The sequence below is a fragment of the Oncorhynchus keta genome, chromosome 14, assembly GCF_023373465.1.
Source record: "Oncorhynchus keta strain PuntledgeMale-10-30-2019 chromosome 14, Oket_V2, whole genome shotgun sequence".
In the NCBI taxonomy this organism is placed as follows: domain Eukaryota; kingdom Metazoa; phylum Chordata; class Actinopteri; order Salmoniformes; family Salmonidae; genus Oncorhynchus; species Oncorhynchus keta.
In genome coordinates, this window is record NC_068434.1 from 68,950,596 (window position 1) to 68,966,272 (window position 15,677).

Below are 15,677 nucleotides of genomic sequence, written 5' to 3' on the forward strand. Positions count from 1 at the left end.
CTGAACAGTTGCATATCGTGGGGACTGTTCGATGCTATTGCAGTCCGCCACAGGATGTTTTTGTACTGGTCAAGAGCAATCAGGTCTGGAGTGAACCAAGGGCTATATCTGTTCTTAGTTCTACATTTTTTTGAAAGGGGCATGCTAATTTAAGATGATGATGGTAGTTTTAAAGAACGACCAGGCATCCTCGACTGACGGGATGAGGTCAATATCCTTCCAGGATACCCGGGCCAGGTCGATTAGAAAGGCCTGCTCGCAGAAGTGTTTTAGGGGGCGTTTGACAGTGATGAGGGGTGGTCGTTTTGACAGCGGACCCATAGCGGATGCAGGCAATGAGGCAGTGATTGCTGAGATCCAGATTGAAAACAGCAGAGGTGTATTTGGAGGGCAAGTTGGTCAGGATAATATCTATGAGGGTGCCCATGTTTACGGATTTAGGGTGGTACCTGGTGGGTTCCTTGATAATCTGTGTGAGATTGAGGGCATCTAGTTTAGATTGTAGGAGTGCTGGGGTGTTAAGCATATCCCAGTTTACTTGAATGTAAATGTAATGTAAAATGTTGTAGTTGGTTATGGAAATTTCAGAATTGTTGGTGGCCAGGATTCAGATACGGTAAGGACATCAAGGTTGGCGGAGTGTGCTAAAGCAGTGAGTAAAACAAATTTAGGGAGGAGGCTTCTGATGTTAACATGCATGAAACCAAGGATTTTCCGATTACAGAAGTCGACAAATGAGAGTGCCTGGGGACACGCAGGGCCTGGGTTAACCGCCACATCACCTGAGGAACAGAGGAGGAGGAGTAGGATGAGGGTACGGCTAAAGGCTATCAAAACTGGTCGTCTAGTGCGTTGGGGACAGAGAATAAAAGGAGCCGATTTCTGGCCGTGGTAGAATACATTCAGGGCATAATGTGCAGACGGGTATGGTGTGGTGCGGGTACAGTGGAGGTAAGCCCAGGCACTGAGTGATGATAAGAGTGGTTGCATCTCTGGACACGCTGGTGGGGTGGTCATCATTTCGGCAGGTTACCTTCACTTCCTTGGGCACAGGGACTACGGTGGTCTGCTTGAAACATGTAGGTATTACAGACTCTGTCAGGGAGAGGTTGAAAATTTCAGTGAAGACACTTGACAGTTGGTCCACACATGCTTTGAGTACACGTCCTGGTAATCCGTCTGGCCCAGCGGCTTTGTGAATGTTGACCTGTTTTAAAGGTTTTGTTCACATCGGCTACCGAGAGCGTTATCACACAGTCATCCAGAACAGCTGGTGCTCTCGTGTAAGCTTCAATGTTGCTTGCCTCGAAGCGAGCATAAAAGGCATTTAGCTCGTCTGGTAGGCTCGCCTCACTGGGCAGCTCACGCCTGGGTTTTCCTTTGTCGTCCGTAATAGTTTTCAAGCCCTGCCACATCCGACGAGCGTCAGAGCCGGTGTAGTAGGATTCAGTCTTAATCCTGTATTGACGCTTTGCTTGTTTGATGGTTCGTCTGAGGGCATAGCGGGATTTCTTATAAGCGTCCGGGTTAGAGTCCTGCTCCTTGAAAGAAATACCTCGAGACTACTTTAATATTAGACATTTGCGCACCAGCTGTTATTAACAAATAGACACACACCCCCACCCCTCGTCTTACCAGAGGTAGCGTCTCTGTTCTGCCGATGCATGGAAAATCCTTCTACCACTATATTGTCCGTATCATCGTTCAGCCACGTCTTGGTGAATCATAAGATGTTATAGTTTTTGATGTCCCGTTGTTAGGATAATCTTAATCGTAGGTCATCAATTTTATTTCCCATTGATTGCACGTTAGCAAGAAGAACAGATGGTAGTGGGAGTTTACTCGCTCGCCTACGGATTCTCAGAAGACTGTATTTGAGATACCACCAAGGTTCTGTTAGAACTGCAGGTCATTGGAATTATTATTATGCTCACTATTGTCCACCTCCAACCCACATGACAACACAGAGACAAATTTACTGCCAACGACTAGGGCAGCTGGTCATTTTCTTTTAGCTGAAATTCTGGTAAAGTACTTTCTTTTACAGTGTTCAACCCCCATCTCAATAACTGATTACTTTTTCTGGTGGTACAGTTCTCAACCACATCCATTGTGAAGTGAAAAGTATGAGAGTTGAATTGGCCAAGAATAGGAAGCCAACTTCTGTGTCATAGTCTCTGGGTTTTGTTCAGACAAAGAGAAAATAACCTTAATACAGTGGTTGAAGACTCCAAGTCAATGGTGTGATAAGTTTTCCTCTCTTACATGTGAGAAGTCGATTTTACCACACTGTATAGACTATAGGAGTTGTCATTTAGCAGGTTTCTCTGAAAGGTGGTTATATGTCTGGAACTAAGTGTTAGGAGCCTGTCTGAACATGTGTATGTCCACAACACAGAAATTGTACAGCACTGATCTGACGCCATCACAATAACAGAAGCCCATAGTGTGAGACTTATGTCTGATTGTGCGTTACAGAATCTTACAACTGTTGTATTGAAGTGTGTGTGTGTGGTCGGCAGGTTCAGCAGGCAATGTGTTGTGGACAAAGACAAGAGGAACCAATGCCGTTACTGCAGGCTTCGGAAATGTTTCCGAGCAGGCATGAGAAAGGAAGGTGAGCGAGTTTTTAAAAAACATTTTTTTATTATTTTTTTAATCATGACATAGATTTTACATACTGTATGGCACCATACTACAAAGTAATTACACAAATTGCCACATTATTAATTAAAAAAATATTTTTAAAGCCTACCAGCACGCACACACACACACACACACACAGCATTTTGTTTTTAAAGCCATAAGCATACATGCAAGTTGACAAATCACAATATTTACCCACATTACATAACCATGTCCAATGCCAAGGGGGGAATTGGGGTTGGCAGGCACACCAGATGGGGGTGGGTAGTGGAGGCTCAAGCAGGGGTAGTGAGTGGGGTATAGTCTACAAGGTGCTATTCCAAATCAAATTTTATTTGTCACATGCTTCATAAGCAACAGAATATTAGAAAGCTAATAACACGTAGAATAAATACACGGGGTAACAGTACAGAGTCGATGTGCAGGGGTATCTAGAACCTAAAAGGGTTATTTGGCTATCCCATAGGAGAACTCTTTGAAGAACACTTTTTGGTCCCCGGTAGAACCCTCCCAAAAGGGTTCTCCTATGGGGACAGCCGAAGAACCCTTTTGGAACCCTTTTTTCTAAGAGTGTATTCGCCTCTTACTGTGAGGGAAATGCAACAAGATCAACATGCCGCTCTCTTGAGCAATACTGAGTGAGTGGCTGTTTGCAATGTGCACTGTAGACCTTATCTTCCACTGGCTGCGGCAGATAACCAGGAGAGAGAGAGACGGGATTAGAGGATCCATGAATGGCTCCTCACATGAATAATTAACATGGCTGAGCATGGGCAAATATTTGCTCTGGCTTTTTCAAGAGAGATACTTCTCTTTGCTGAGCCCTCATTCCAGAGGAATGTTACGTAAGAGAGAAACTGAAGCTGAGCTGAGCCCCCTTAGTGATGGTCAGGGAGAAAGATTCAAACATTTGCCATATTAATTTTGCAGACCAATCAATTAGCATTTAAGAAACAGCAAAGCTATGCCAGAAAATATCCGAACATGCCATTTTGAAAATTTGTATAAGCCTATGGTTGAATGTTTTTCAATTGTACATTAATCCGGGCAACAAATTCTAACAAACCATTTTTGACAATCATTATTTGTACTCTTCCTATTCTCCTTGCTGAATGTCCACAGCCACTTTCAATCTATCACTTCACGTATGCTCCGTGGAGGACTAATTTGTGACATCACCCATGGCCATGTCTCCAAGGCAGAGGTCTCTCTCTGTCTCTGCAGCTCCAGTTTGATTAATAGGGTCCTGATTGGCTGCTGAGAGGTCAGCTGTGGTGACTGATTGCTCTCAGACTGGGGCTTGTTGTCTGACTTTGTGGAGCAGACTGAAATCAGGCTGAGGTCATCCATTGTAATGATACAGGCACAGAGGTCACTATGAGACAGTCTCCTCTGTCAGACACAATCCCAATCATCAGGCCCTGTACTGTCAGCCTCCTGTCATGCCTTCCTTTGCCTAATTACATAGTCAGGTTTAATATGTTGGCAAAATCGGAATCAAAATTAGAGATGTTACTTTTCATACAATGGGGAATTTGGAAATTGAATTTGCACTGAAATAGTCTCAATACAGATGAGTTTCAAAATGAAATGTATAACAACAATTATTAACGCAATATGCAACAATTTCAAAGATTTGACTGAGTTACAGTGCATATAAGGAAGTAGTCAATTGAAATAAATTCATTAGGCCCTAATTTATGGATTTCACATGCCTGGGTATACATATATGCATCTGTTGGTCACAGATGCCAACAAAAAGCATTGCCTCACAATGGGCCTCAGGATCTTGTCACGGTATCTCTGTGCATTCAAATTGCCATCGATAAAATGGAATTATGTTCGATGACCTTACCTTATGCCTGCCCGTACCATAACCCCACCGCCATCATAGGGGACTTACAACGTTGACATCAGCAAACCGCTCGCCCACATGACATCATACATGTTGTCTGCGGTTGTGAGGCCAGTTGAACTTACTACCAAATTCTCTAAAACAATGTTGGTAGAGAAATTAACATTAAATTCTCTGCCAACAGCTCTGGTGGACATTCCTGCAGTCAGCATGCCAATTGCACGCTTCCTCAACTTGAGACGTCTGTGACATTGTGTTGTGTGATAAAACTGCACATTTTAAAGTGGCCTTTTATTGTCCTCAGCACAAGGTGCACCTGTGTAATGAATCGATTATGCTGTTTAATCAGCTTCTTGATATGCCACACCTATCAGGTGAATGGATTATCTTGGCAAAGGAGAAATGCTCACTAACAGGGATGTAAACAAATTTGTGCACAATATTTGAGAGAAATAAGCTTTTGTGCGAACTTCCTGGGATCTTATATTTCAGCTCATGGAACATCACCTTACGTGTTGCATTTAGATTTTTGTTCAGTGTAGGTGTATGCTATAATTACAACATTACCCTTCCATTGATTATACTTTGTACAAGTAAAACAGTGAACACAAGAAATCCTGGGACTCTCCCTCCCTCCTATTCTTTTATTTCCAGCTGTGCAGAACGAGCGGGACCGCATCAGCAGCCGCAGAGGAGAGGGACAGGGGTTGGGCACTCTGTCAATCAGTGTACTGCTACAGGCAGAGGCCAGCATGCATCAGGTAAGAGACTGTCACTATAAAACCTCTCCCTATTCACAGCCACAGAGTGCTCCAGAGGCTTCCATTTCCCATACAGCCCAGAGTAGAGCCCCTTATCTGTTTCTCAGAAACACAGCAGTGGCAAGGCTAGAGATGGAGAGGATACAGGCTGCACTTTAGACAGCCGGCCATTAAGGTCCCCTGGAGATTCAAGCTGCAGACTGGATTCAGTTACTTCTTAGAAATTGCCAAATTGCCCAGAGAGACTCACATCTGATCACAGCAGTCCTATGTAATGGCAGTGCCTGGGCTTTGATTGTGTGCCAGCATTCAATTGGCTTCAAATACATAATAACAACCAGATATCCTCTTTGTATGCGAAAGGAATGCGGCAGAAATTAATTGGATGATTGACAAATGAACCACACAATTTGGCCAGGCTGTTTTCCATTTGGGTCAAGTTTTCCATTTGGGTCAAGTTTTCATGCAATGTCTCCTTCAATGTGAGTTGTGTTCTGAAGGGGCTCTGATCACCATCCAACAGCATCGTTCCAGAGACAGACCCACCAACAACACACATCCAAAATCCATTTCTCATCTTACACCCTTATATTCTCTATTACCACCATTCTCTGAAGTGACCTTTCCCCCACCCAATACCCTACCTGCCTCTGCTTGCTCTGCCCTTCACGATTGTCCAAGCACCCATCATCTCACCCCTGCACCCTGCCCCATCCATCTCCTCCAACCCCCTCTTCATTCTCACATTACACTGACACCTAGGGCCAATATGGAACCTCTCATTATTGTGTGCCACTCTCAGTTTCCAGCCCTGACCTCCCCTATGAGCTGTGACATCAACACCAAGAAGATAGCGCTCGTGGGGGACGTGTGTGAGTCCATGAAGCAGCAGCTCCTCCTGCTGGTGCAGTGGGCCAAGCGCATCCCCGAGTTCTGCAGCCTCCCCGTTGACGACAGGGTATGGAACTTTGGATGTTATCCTACTTAATGTGTCTGTATGAACATGTGAGCTGCACCTGTCTAAGCAGGCGGTCACATTCAGCCCAGCTGTCTTTGTGTTGGGTTTTGGATCACTAGCTGTTGGAATACTCACGTTGCAGGGAGGGCTGTCTGTGTAATGGCTGCTGTGTGTTGTCTCTGTGCTGTGTCTTGTCTATGTGCAGGTATCCCTGTTACGAGCCCACTCTGCTGAACACCTCATCCTAGGGGTGGCTCGACGCTCCCTGCCTTACAATGACATTATCCTTCTGGGTAAAATATATAGATCTCAGCTGAGTCTGGGATGTGCTCTCATCTTTGTTATATAATGAAAAAATAATTTGCCCAATGTTTGATACTAGTAATGTCGACAAGCTATGCTGCTTTTACCATATGTGTATATTGGTAAAGGAAGCAGACTTACCTAATGTGTAAAGTTATACTTACTTATAATATAAGTTAAGTAAAACTGTATTTCATATGTGGATTGTGTTTGCAGGTAATTACTTTGTGATCCCAGTGAGCGGTCCTGAGGTGGAGATGTCCAGGGTGGCTGCCCGGATCCTGGAGGAGCTGGTCAAGCCTCTGAGAGAGCTGGACATCACCGACAGCGAGTTTGCCTGCCTTAAAACCATAGTCTTCTTCAGTCCTGGTCAGTCAGTCCTTTGGTCACCACCAGCCACCCCCTTGCCCCTCCTTACCTCTTCTCACCTCTCCTCTGTCCTCAGACAAAGGAAGAGACTTTCGCCAGGAATTTTTTTATTTCACAGTTGTTCTCTCCTGGGACTGTCTCGGCTCTCTCTGTGCTCTGTCCTTGGCCCCCTCTTGGTTTGTCTTGGCCTGGCGGTCTGGTTTCATCGTGTTCTGGGAAGAAACTATTCATATCTGGGCGAGGTTTTGGCAGGGAGAGGTGACTGGCTGCTGGAATTTACAGCCTGCTGGCCTGAGGTGGTGATTACAGCAGCAGAGCCAGGCCACCGGTCTGACAGACTGACTGGCCAAAATGGCACAGCAGTGCACAGCAGTACACATCAGCATCAGGCCAAGTCTGACACAGATGACTGACTACCTACAGAAATAAACACACCGCATGTGTGCTCAGCTCTGTCCTGTGTGACCCTGCCCTACTACCTTTACCTAACCTTTCTCTAATCATTTCAGTTTAGTTTATTACACATAATGCATTTCAATTAGTAAAGAAGTATATTGTATAATGTCCCCACAGCAATCCCATCTCTCTCTATTCTCATAGGGCCGCAGCTTGAGGATTTGTCTCTCTTAATCTCCCATTCTCTCTGTCTCAGGGCTGTGTTATAAGAATTGTTTATCGCACAGTGGCTTCACTCTGTCTCTCAGTATAAGCATACTGTACATGTATGTGTCTCTCATGTACTCTATGTAAAGATGGCGCCGTACTGTATGGCTGCTGTCTTACGTGCTCTGACTCAACTTTTCTATTTTGTGACTCTTTTGGCGTTTATCATTTTCCTATGATCAACGGAATCTTTTGGACATCAGATCGATAGTTAATAACCTCAATTCTGACTTCAACTTCGATTCATCTGCCCTGGGCTCTTTGTGTACCTACAACTGTTATCGTGACTGCTGAATACACTAAGTGTACAAAACATTAACACCTTCCTACTATTGAGTTGCACTGATGGAAGTGGATTTAACAAGTGACATCAATAGGGGACCATAGGTTCCACCTGGATTCACCTGGTCAGTCTATGTTATGGAAAGAGCAGGTTCTTAATGTTTTGTACACTCCGGGTATATTCCACCTCAGGACAACAACATCAAGCTGGCACTTGACAAACTGTACAAGACTATAAACAAGCAAAAAACAATGTACCCGGAAGCTGCTTTTCTTGTTGCCAGTGATTTTAATTCCGCATCACTAAGACAGGTGATGCTCAACTTCTATCAACACGTCTCCTTCGCCACTTGGGGCGTTAAAGTCCCAGACCACTGTTACTCAACCCGCCATGCAGACCCTCAACACATGGGCCCACCACGACTCCAACTCCATCGTCAAGTTTGTCCGATGACACGACGGTGGTAGGCCTGATCACGAACAGCCATGAGACGGACTACAGGGAGGAGGTTAGAGACCTGGAAGTGTGGTGCTAGGATTACAACCTCTCCCTCAAGAACTAGAACATGGGCCAGGCAAAACGACAGGTCAAGGACAGGCAGAGATCAGTAATCCAGATCAGAGTCCAAAAGCTACAGAATGGCAGGCAGTCTCGGGGTCAGGGAAGGCAGAGGTCAATAATTCAGGGTGGTGTGACAAGGTCCAGAAACGGCAGTCAGGATCAGGGCAGGCAGAATGGTCAAACTAGAAAACAGGAACTAGAAACAGACAGGAGCAGGGGGAAAAACGTTGATTGGCTTGACGAACAAAACAAACTGGCAACAGACAAACCGATAACACGGGTATAAATACACTGGGGATAATGAGGAAGATGGACGACACCTGGGCGGGGAGTGGAGACAAGCACAAAGACAGGTGAAACAGATAAGGGTGTGACAGTACATGCCACACGGTCTCTGAGAAAGGCCTGAAAAATTGCCAAAGACTACAGCCACCCGAGACATGGACTGTTCTCAATGCTCGTGTCCGTCAGACGATACCTTTGCATCAAGGCTCAAACCAAAAGACTCCTAAACAGCTTCCATCCCATGGCCATAAGACCCATTAAATGGCTAACAACTACTGCTCCCCCTGAAACCTACGCTGCTGCTAAAATTAGTATTGATTCGATTTATTACTACCATTACGCTGCTGTTCAATGATTATTGATTGTCATTACCATTCGTATCTATCTACAGTTGAAGTCGGAAGTTTACATACACTTAGGTCGGAGTCTTTAAAAATCCTTTTTCAACCACTCCACAAATTTCTTGTTAACAAACTATAGTTTTGGCAAGTCGGTTAGGACATCTACTTTGTGCATGACACAAGTAATTTACCCAACAACTGTTTACAGACAAATTATTTCACTTATATTTCACTGTATCACAATTCCAGTGTGTCAAGTTTACATACACTAAGTTGACTGTCTTTAAACAGTGAATTAGGTGTACATGTGGATATATTTCAAGGCCTACCTTCAAACTGTGCCTCTTTGCTTGACATCATGGGAAAATCAAAAGAAATCAGTCAAGACCTCAGAAGAAAATTATAGATCTCCACAAGTCTGGTCCATCCTTGAGAGTAATTTTCAAATGCCTGAAGGTACCAAGTTCATCTGTACAAACAATAGTACACAAGTATAAACACCATGGGACCACGCAGCCGTCATACCGCTCAGGAAGGAGACGTGTTCTGTCTCCTAGAAATGAACGTACTTTGGTGCGAAAAGTGCAAATCAATCCCAGAACAACAGCAAAGGACCTTGTGAAGATCCTGGAGGAAACGGGTACAAAAGTACCTATATCCACAGTAAAACAAGTCCTATATCGACAACCTGATAGACCGCTCAGCAAAACCACCATAAAAAAGCCAGACTACAGTTTGCAACTGCACAAATTACTTGTGTCATGTACAAAGTAGATGTCCTAACCGACTTGCCAAAATTATAGATTGTTGACAAGACATTTGTGGAGTGGTTGAAAAACAAGTTTTAATGACTCCAACCGAAGTGTATTTAAACTTCCGACTTCAACCTGTTTTTGCTTTGTCATTATGGAGTATTGTGTATAGATTGATGACTCTCTCTCTCTCTCTCTCTCTCTGTGTAGTATTAACCCTACCTCTCTCCCCCTGTCTCTCAGACTGCCCAGGGCTGGAGGCCCCTCAGACAGTGCGTCGGCTGCGTTTCCAGGCCCAGATGCTGCTGGATGAGGCCACCTGTGAACAGCGGGGGCGTTTTGGAGAGCTGCTGCTGATGCTGACCCCCCTGCAGAGTGTGGCCTGGCAGATGGTGGAGACCCTGCAGCTGGCCAGGCTCCTGGGGGAGCCCAGCGTGGACAGCCTGCTGCAGGAGATGCTGCTGGGGGAGGGGGCCACTGGGGGCCTGAGACAACGCACGGGGCACGGTACACTCCAGAGAGGAGATACTTACAGTAAAAACCCTCAAACTGAATACCACTAACTTTCACTGGGTTGCCTTACAGATTAACAACAGAGGTCAATAACAATTCAAACCTAAAATAGGTCAACTTTCAATTCCCACAATCTAATCTGTCCACTGTGCATTGTGTCTTCTCTTATGTTCTTATCATACTGTTTCATTGTGAACTCTCATTACTGACTTGAGAGTATTCGTAATGAGGGTAACCTTTGAGCTCTTATGGTATCTGGATCAGTGTAGTAGTATACAGCTATTCTCTTCTCTGGTCCTCCTCAGGTCCTAACTCAAATGTAATGGCGTTCCCCCAACCCCAAGATCACACCTTGTCTCAGGACCTATTCGGAGGCAATGTCGGGTTGCCTAGCAACTTCACATCAGTCATCCTACCTGTTCCTAGCTGTGAGTACCCCAAAATGCGTCTATGGACAAGTAAATATATGTTGTGTACTAGTATGTATTAGCTAGCTAGAGCAAACAAATACATCATAGTCACCTTGCATGACACCTTTATATACACACACACACACACCTGTATTTAGCTGTGCAGCAGGTGCGTGAAACCTCAGACGCTGGTTTCCTACCTGTGTCCAGACTGAGTCAACAGGTTTGCTTCACTGAGATCTCCTCACAACACCAAGCAGCATGGTGCTCCTAAGTAAAAGTCTGTCTCGCCAGCCTCATGGTGCTCCACAGTAGCTGTGGGAAAAGACTACCTGAGTAATGCCCCCACGCTGTCAAACAGAGGAATAACACACAATGATCTCACTGTCCCCAGTGTTTTATCACCCTCACAGAGCCAGCCTGGCCCCACAGGGGGCACATGGCCCAGACTGCTCCCCTTGTTTCAGGCCCTCTAACCCAGCCTCGCTTTACAGGAACCTGGCCCCTCTCACCAGCCCTGGTCGTCAGGCTCAGTCCCTACAGCTCTGACCTCACCTGAGGGATGTTGATGTCTGTCTCCCATCATTAATATTCCTATGATTACTACCTTAGTGTCTTTTTTAGGGGATTAGCTCACCAATGGTAACTTAACGTCCTGAAAGAGTACTGTTACGGACCTGTAGTAAAAGCCATGCAATTTCAGTCTCAGTGTCTGTAATGCCAGTCTGATGCCTGTCTCTCTCCAACAGCTCTGCCAGTGGTGCCTCTGGTGCCCACACAGAATGGCACTGAGGTGTACAGACATGGAGAGGGGGCAGACATGCCCATAGAGTCTGCCCACAGCATGCCCATGGCTCCTGTCCACACCTGCCTCTGAGAAGCAGACCAAGCAGCAGCAGCTACTATACAGAGAGGAGAAAAAAGCTGTGTGGTCTAAACATGCACACACACACACACACACACACACACACACACACACATCTAATCCACGTTTGGTTTGAGTAAAATGTTGTTGTTTTTATTTTAATAACCACTTCGAGGAAATACAACACATTTTCAGTGCAGCCCTCTGAGCCTCATTGAAGACCGAATGCGGCTCCTGGGGCAAAATGAGTTGCACACACCTGACCTGGTGTTGGTGCATCCAGGCCGTACTACTATATGAACACAACATGAAGTAGAGGCTGTTACATTGATACTACTAACCCAAAAATGGACTTTGACTCAACCAGCCAGTCCTCTCCCTTATCCACCTTTGCACAATGCACATTACACACAGGGAATATGATGCACACAATTAATAATTGATCAGGAATTGTTCTTTATGTTAACCATTCACTGACAATTAATATCATAAAATCAATGAAGACCACAGCTCAATAGTATGTTATCTTTATTAGATCATGGTTGGGTGAGTGAGTTGTGTTGGCATGTTAATTAAAGACAGTGATGTCACAGTGGTGAAGTAAGAACAATTTCATGTTTTTTATATTCAGGATCATTGTCCATGCAGATGTTGGTACTGTTAAACATTTTAAAGTTACTCATAATGTTTATTTTTTATTTTTAAAGGAAATAAATGAAAAATAAATTTGTAGAGCCTGCTAAATGTGTAGTGTCTCTTTCTTTGGATATATGTTAGGTTTCATTCTGTAAGGGTGTAGGCCTAATGTGTGAAGTGATACTTTGTAACAGGCTACATACTGATAATTCAGTGATGACTGTGAGTGTAGGATATGTAACATAACTGCAGAGGGCGCACTTAGCCTGTTCAGAAAATCTGACTGTTCCACTTTCCCTTTGAGCTCTTGAGGCAAACCTTCTGAGATTACCAACTCTTGGCAGGTTATCCAAGGTAACTCACTGACTGTCCAGGCTCAGATATTTCATGGGGTATTAGACTTTCTCTTCCCTCGCCCAGACTTGAAGTGGTGTTTTTGGAGTTATTTTCATATCTCTCATATCTCTCTGTACATGAGAAAGTATGCATGTCGGTGTGAAGTAGGGACACCTATTGACCCCAAGGTACATGGTTAAGTAATCTATAAGCTATGCTTTCCAGGTTGGTATGTAATGTATGTCTGAGTGCTATGTGTATTGCATGTCTATATTATAAAGGCTGACCTCTCTCTAGCTGGAGTGGGGCTTCAGGTCAGATTCCAGCATCTGCATCTTAATCAGTCGCTTAGGGTCTTAAACATAAGCATCTTAAATGTTTGCTTAGGGCCCCTGGCCACTCGGTGGACCCCAACCAAAACATTATATACTTTTTTATTTTACTAGTCAAGTCATTTAAGAACAAATTCTTATTTTCAATGACTGCCTAGGAACAGTGGGTTAACTGCCTGTTCAGGGGCAGAACAACAGATTTGTACCGTGTCAGCTCGGGGGATTGAACTTGCAACCTTCCGGTTACTAGTCTAACGCTCTAACCACTAGGCTACCCTGCCACCCATTGGGTATAGAAAGTCACCACCACCTTTCAAAATGTTCACAAAATGTTGTTGCCTTGGAGCCTGAAATGTACACACAGTAACCCACAATATCCAAGTGAGAAAAAAAAATGAGAAAAAAAAAATTAGAAAAAAAAATACTGAAAATGTATTACAAGTAAAACAGTCAAATACCCTGTCTGGATAAGTGAACATGGTGGAACCACCTTTTGCTTGAATTACATCCATGAGGTCTCTTTAAATATGTCTCTAACTTTACACACCTCGACTGTTCAATATTTGCCCATTCTTCCTTGCAGAATTGTTCAAGCTCAGTCAAATTGCATGGTGGCCACTCATGAACGACACTCTTCAAGTCATTCCACAGATTATTGATGGGATTTAAGTCGGGGCTCTGACTAGGCCACTCAAGGACATTCATATTCTTGTGCTTCAGCCACTGTACCGTTGCTTTGGGTCATTGTCATGTTGAAACGCGAACCATCTTCCTATTTTCAACTTCCTGGCAGAGGGCTGCAGGTTCTCCTCAATAATCTGTCTGTATTTTGCACTGTCCGCTGTGCTCCAGTCCCTGCTGAAGAGAAACACCCCCACAACAGGATGCTGCCACCACCGTGCTTTACTGTAGACATGGTGTTCTTTGGGTGGAAAGATGTATTGGGTTTTCACCAGACATATCATTTGTCGTTCTGGCTAAAAAGTTACATTTTGGTCTCATCTGACCACAGCACCTTTTTCCACTTGGCCTCGGAATCTACAATGTGCTTTTTGGCAAAGCTCAAATGAGACTTGATATGGCTTTTTTTGAGGAGTAGTTATTTTCTTGCCACACTCCCATAGAGGCCGGATTTGTGGAGCACTTGTGATCACATGCACACATTGACCAGTCTTTGCCATGAAGGCCTGAATCTCCTTCAAAGTCGCCATTGGCTTCTTGGTAGCCTCTCCGATCAGTCTCCTCCTTGCCCAGTCATCCAGTTTGGAGGGACGGCCTGATCTCTGCAGGGTCTGGGTGGTGCCATACGCCTTCCAATTCTTAATAATGGTCTTAACTCCGAGGGACAAAGCCTTTGAAATCTTTATCTTGTAGATCTTTTGAAAGTACCTTTCCGCCCATAAGTGGATTCTTTACTTTGAATTGCACTGCTAAGCAGTGGAGTCCTCTATGAATAACTGCTTTTATTCTGATCCAGTTAAAGTCACTACAATTGATCACAGATGGAAGCCAATTAGCTTGATTTGTGGTCTGGAAGGGGGTTGGTTATACCTCAGCAAGTTTGCAATTGAAATTCTAGGGGGGGAGTGTTCACTTATCCAAATACGGTATTTTACTGTTTTACTTTTAATTAGTTTTCAGAGGTTCACTTGGATATTGTGGGTTACTGTGTGTAAATAGAGCTGGAAAAAGGCAAAAAAAAAGTTGAATGTTTTGAAAGGTGGTGGTGACACTATACCCACTGTATTTTTTCTGTTGAGAGTTAGAATAGTAGATACACATGGTGCCATTTTGAAATTTGGCTGTGCATCAGCAGTTTTTCTCTTGTTCATCAGTCACTGAGAGTCACTCATAACCATGTCAGCTAACAATTTTTAGATTGGTAAAATAGTCTAGCTAGCTATATAAACTTGTAGTAATCATAGCCAAATACCAACCGGGCATGTAGGGCATTTGCCCAGGAGCCCTGACCTCCATAGGGCCTCCACTGATTTTGTTTGTCACTCTCACTCAGATATCATTAACATGGCATAAGTCTTGGCTACGACCGGCCCTGGATGTCAGTTAATGGGATCAGTGGCCTGGTCAGATGGGTGATGATGAAGAGTCGAGGGAGGGGAATAGTAGAACAAAGGGCCCGCTCCCTAACCGTCCCCAGCCTGCGTCTTTATTTTCTAACCCAAAATACAAAATCAATACAGAAATAGAGCACAGAGTATCGTTTACTTCTCTCTGGGGACAACAGCACCCATTACTACAGGGGGTATAATCTAAGCAGATCTTTATTGGTAGTTAACCCCTCATTCAAAATACCCATTTACCTGTTTTAGACACACACACACACACACACACACACACACACACACACACACACACACACACACACACACACACACACACACACACACACACACACACACACACACGTACACAAACACATACACACACACACACGAGTTATTATTGAGGCGCTTAATGGCTGATGGGTAATCTCTCTCCATGTGCGGCAGGGCCAAAGTCAGCCGCTCACACAATGCCACCCTGTATGGCCACCTGGGGATGACATTAAACCCTGTAAGACTGTGTATTTCACACTTATACAAGATTATATAATATTTGTTCCATTTGATGTCTATCAGTGCTTGTTACCCAATATGCTGTAATAGGAAACATGAAACAGCCATTTTCTCACAGAGGGTGGAGGTTTCCATGGAGTTTACATTTCATATGTATGTGTTACGCCTGTGCTCTAGTCGGCCACTATAACTCTGTATGATTCATTTCAATAATAAACCATTAGTTTGTTGA

The 15,677-nt window shown here is 44.3% G+C and overlaps 1 protein-coding gene across 8 annotated transcripts in view; it reads left to right on the forward strand.

The window, feature by feature from the left end:
- The window catches only part of LOC118393860 (hepatocyte nuclear factor 4-beta-like), a 45,900-nt gene extending 33,597 nt beyond the window's left edge, over positions 1-12,303 (forward strand). For 7 of the 8 annotated variants that reach the window (XM_052462252.1, XM_035787003.2, XM_035787001.2 and 4 more), the window contains 8 exons: positions 2,523-2,617; positions 5,156-5,262; positions 6,065-6,220; positions 6,426-6,513; positions 6,740-6,892; positions 10,021-10,311; positions 10,596-10,718; positions 11,450-12,303. In XM_052462252.1, coding sequence (XP_052318212.1) covers positions 2,523-2,617; positions 5,156-5,262; positions 6,065-6,220; positions 6,426-6,513; positions 6,740-6,892; positions 10,021-10,311; positions 10,596-10,718; positions 11,450-11,577 — 1,141 coding nt within the window. In that variant the 3' untranslated portion in view covers positions 11,578-12,303. The remainder of the gene's footprint in view (positions 1-2,522; positions 2,618-5,155; positions 5,263-6,064; positions 6,221-6,425; positions 6,514-6,739; positions 6,893-10,020; positions 10,312-10,595; positions 10,719-11,449) is intronic. The other variant, XM_035787005.2, reaches the window with a different exon arrangement.
- Positions 12,304-15,677: the final 3,374 nt, after the last annotated feature.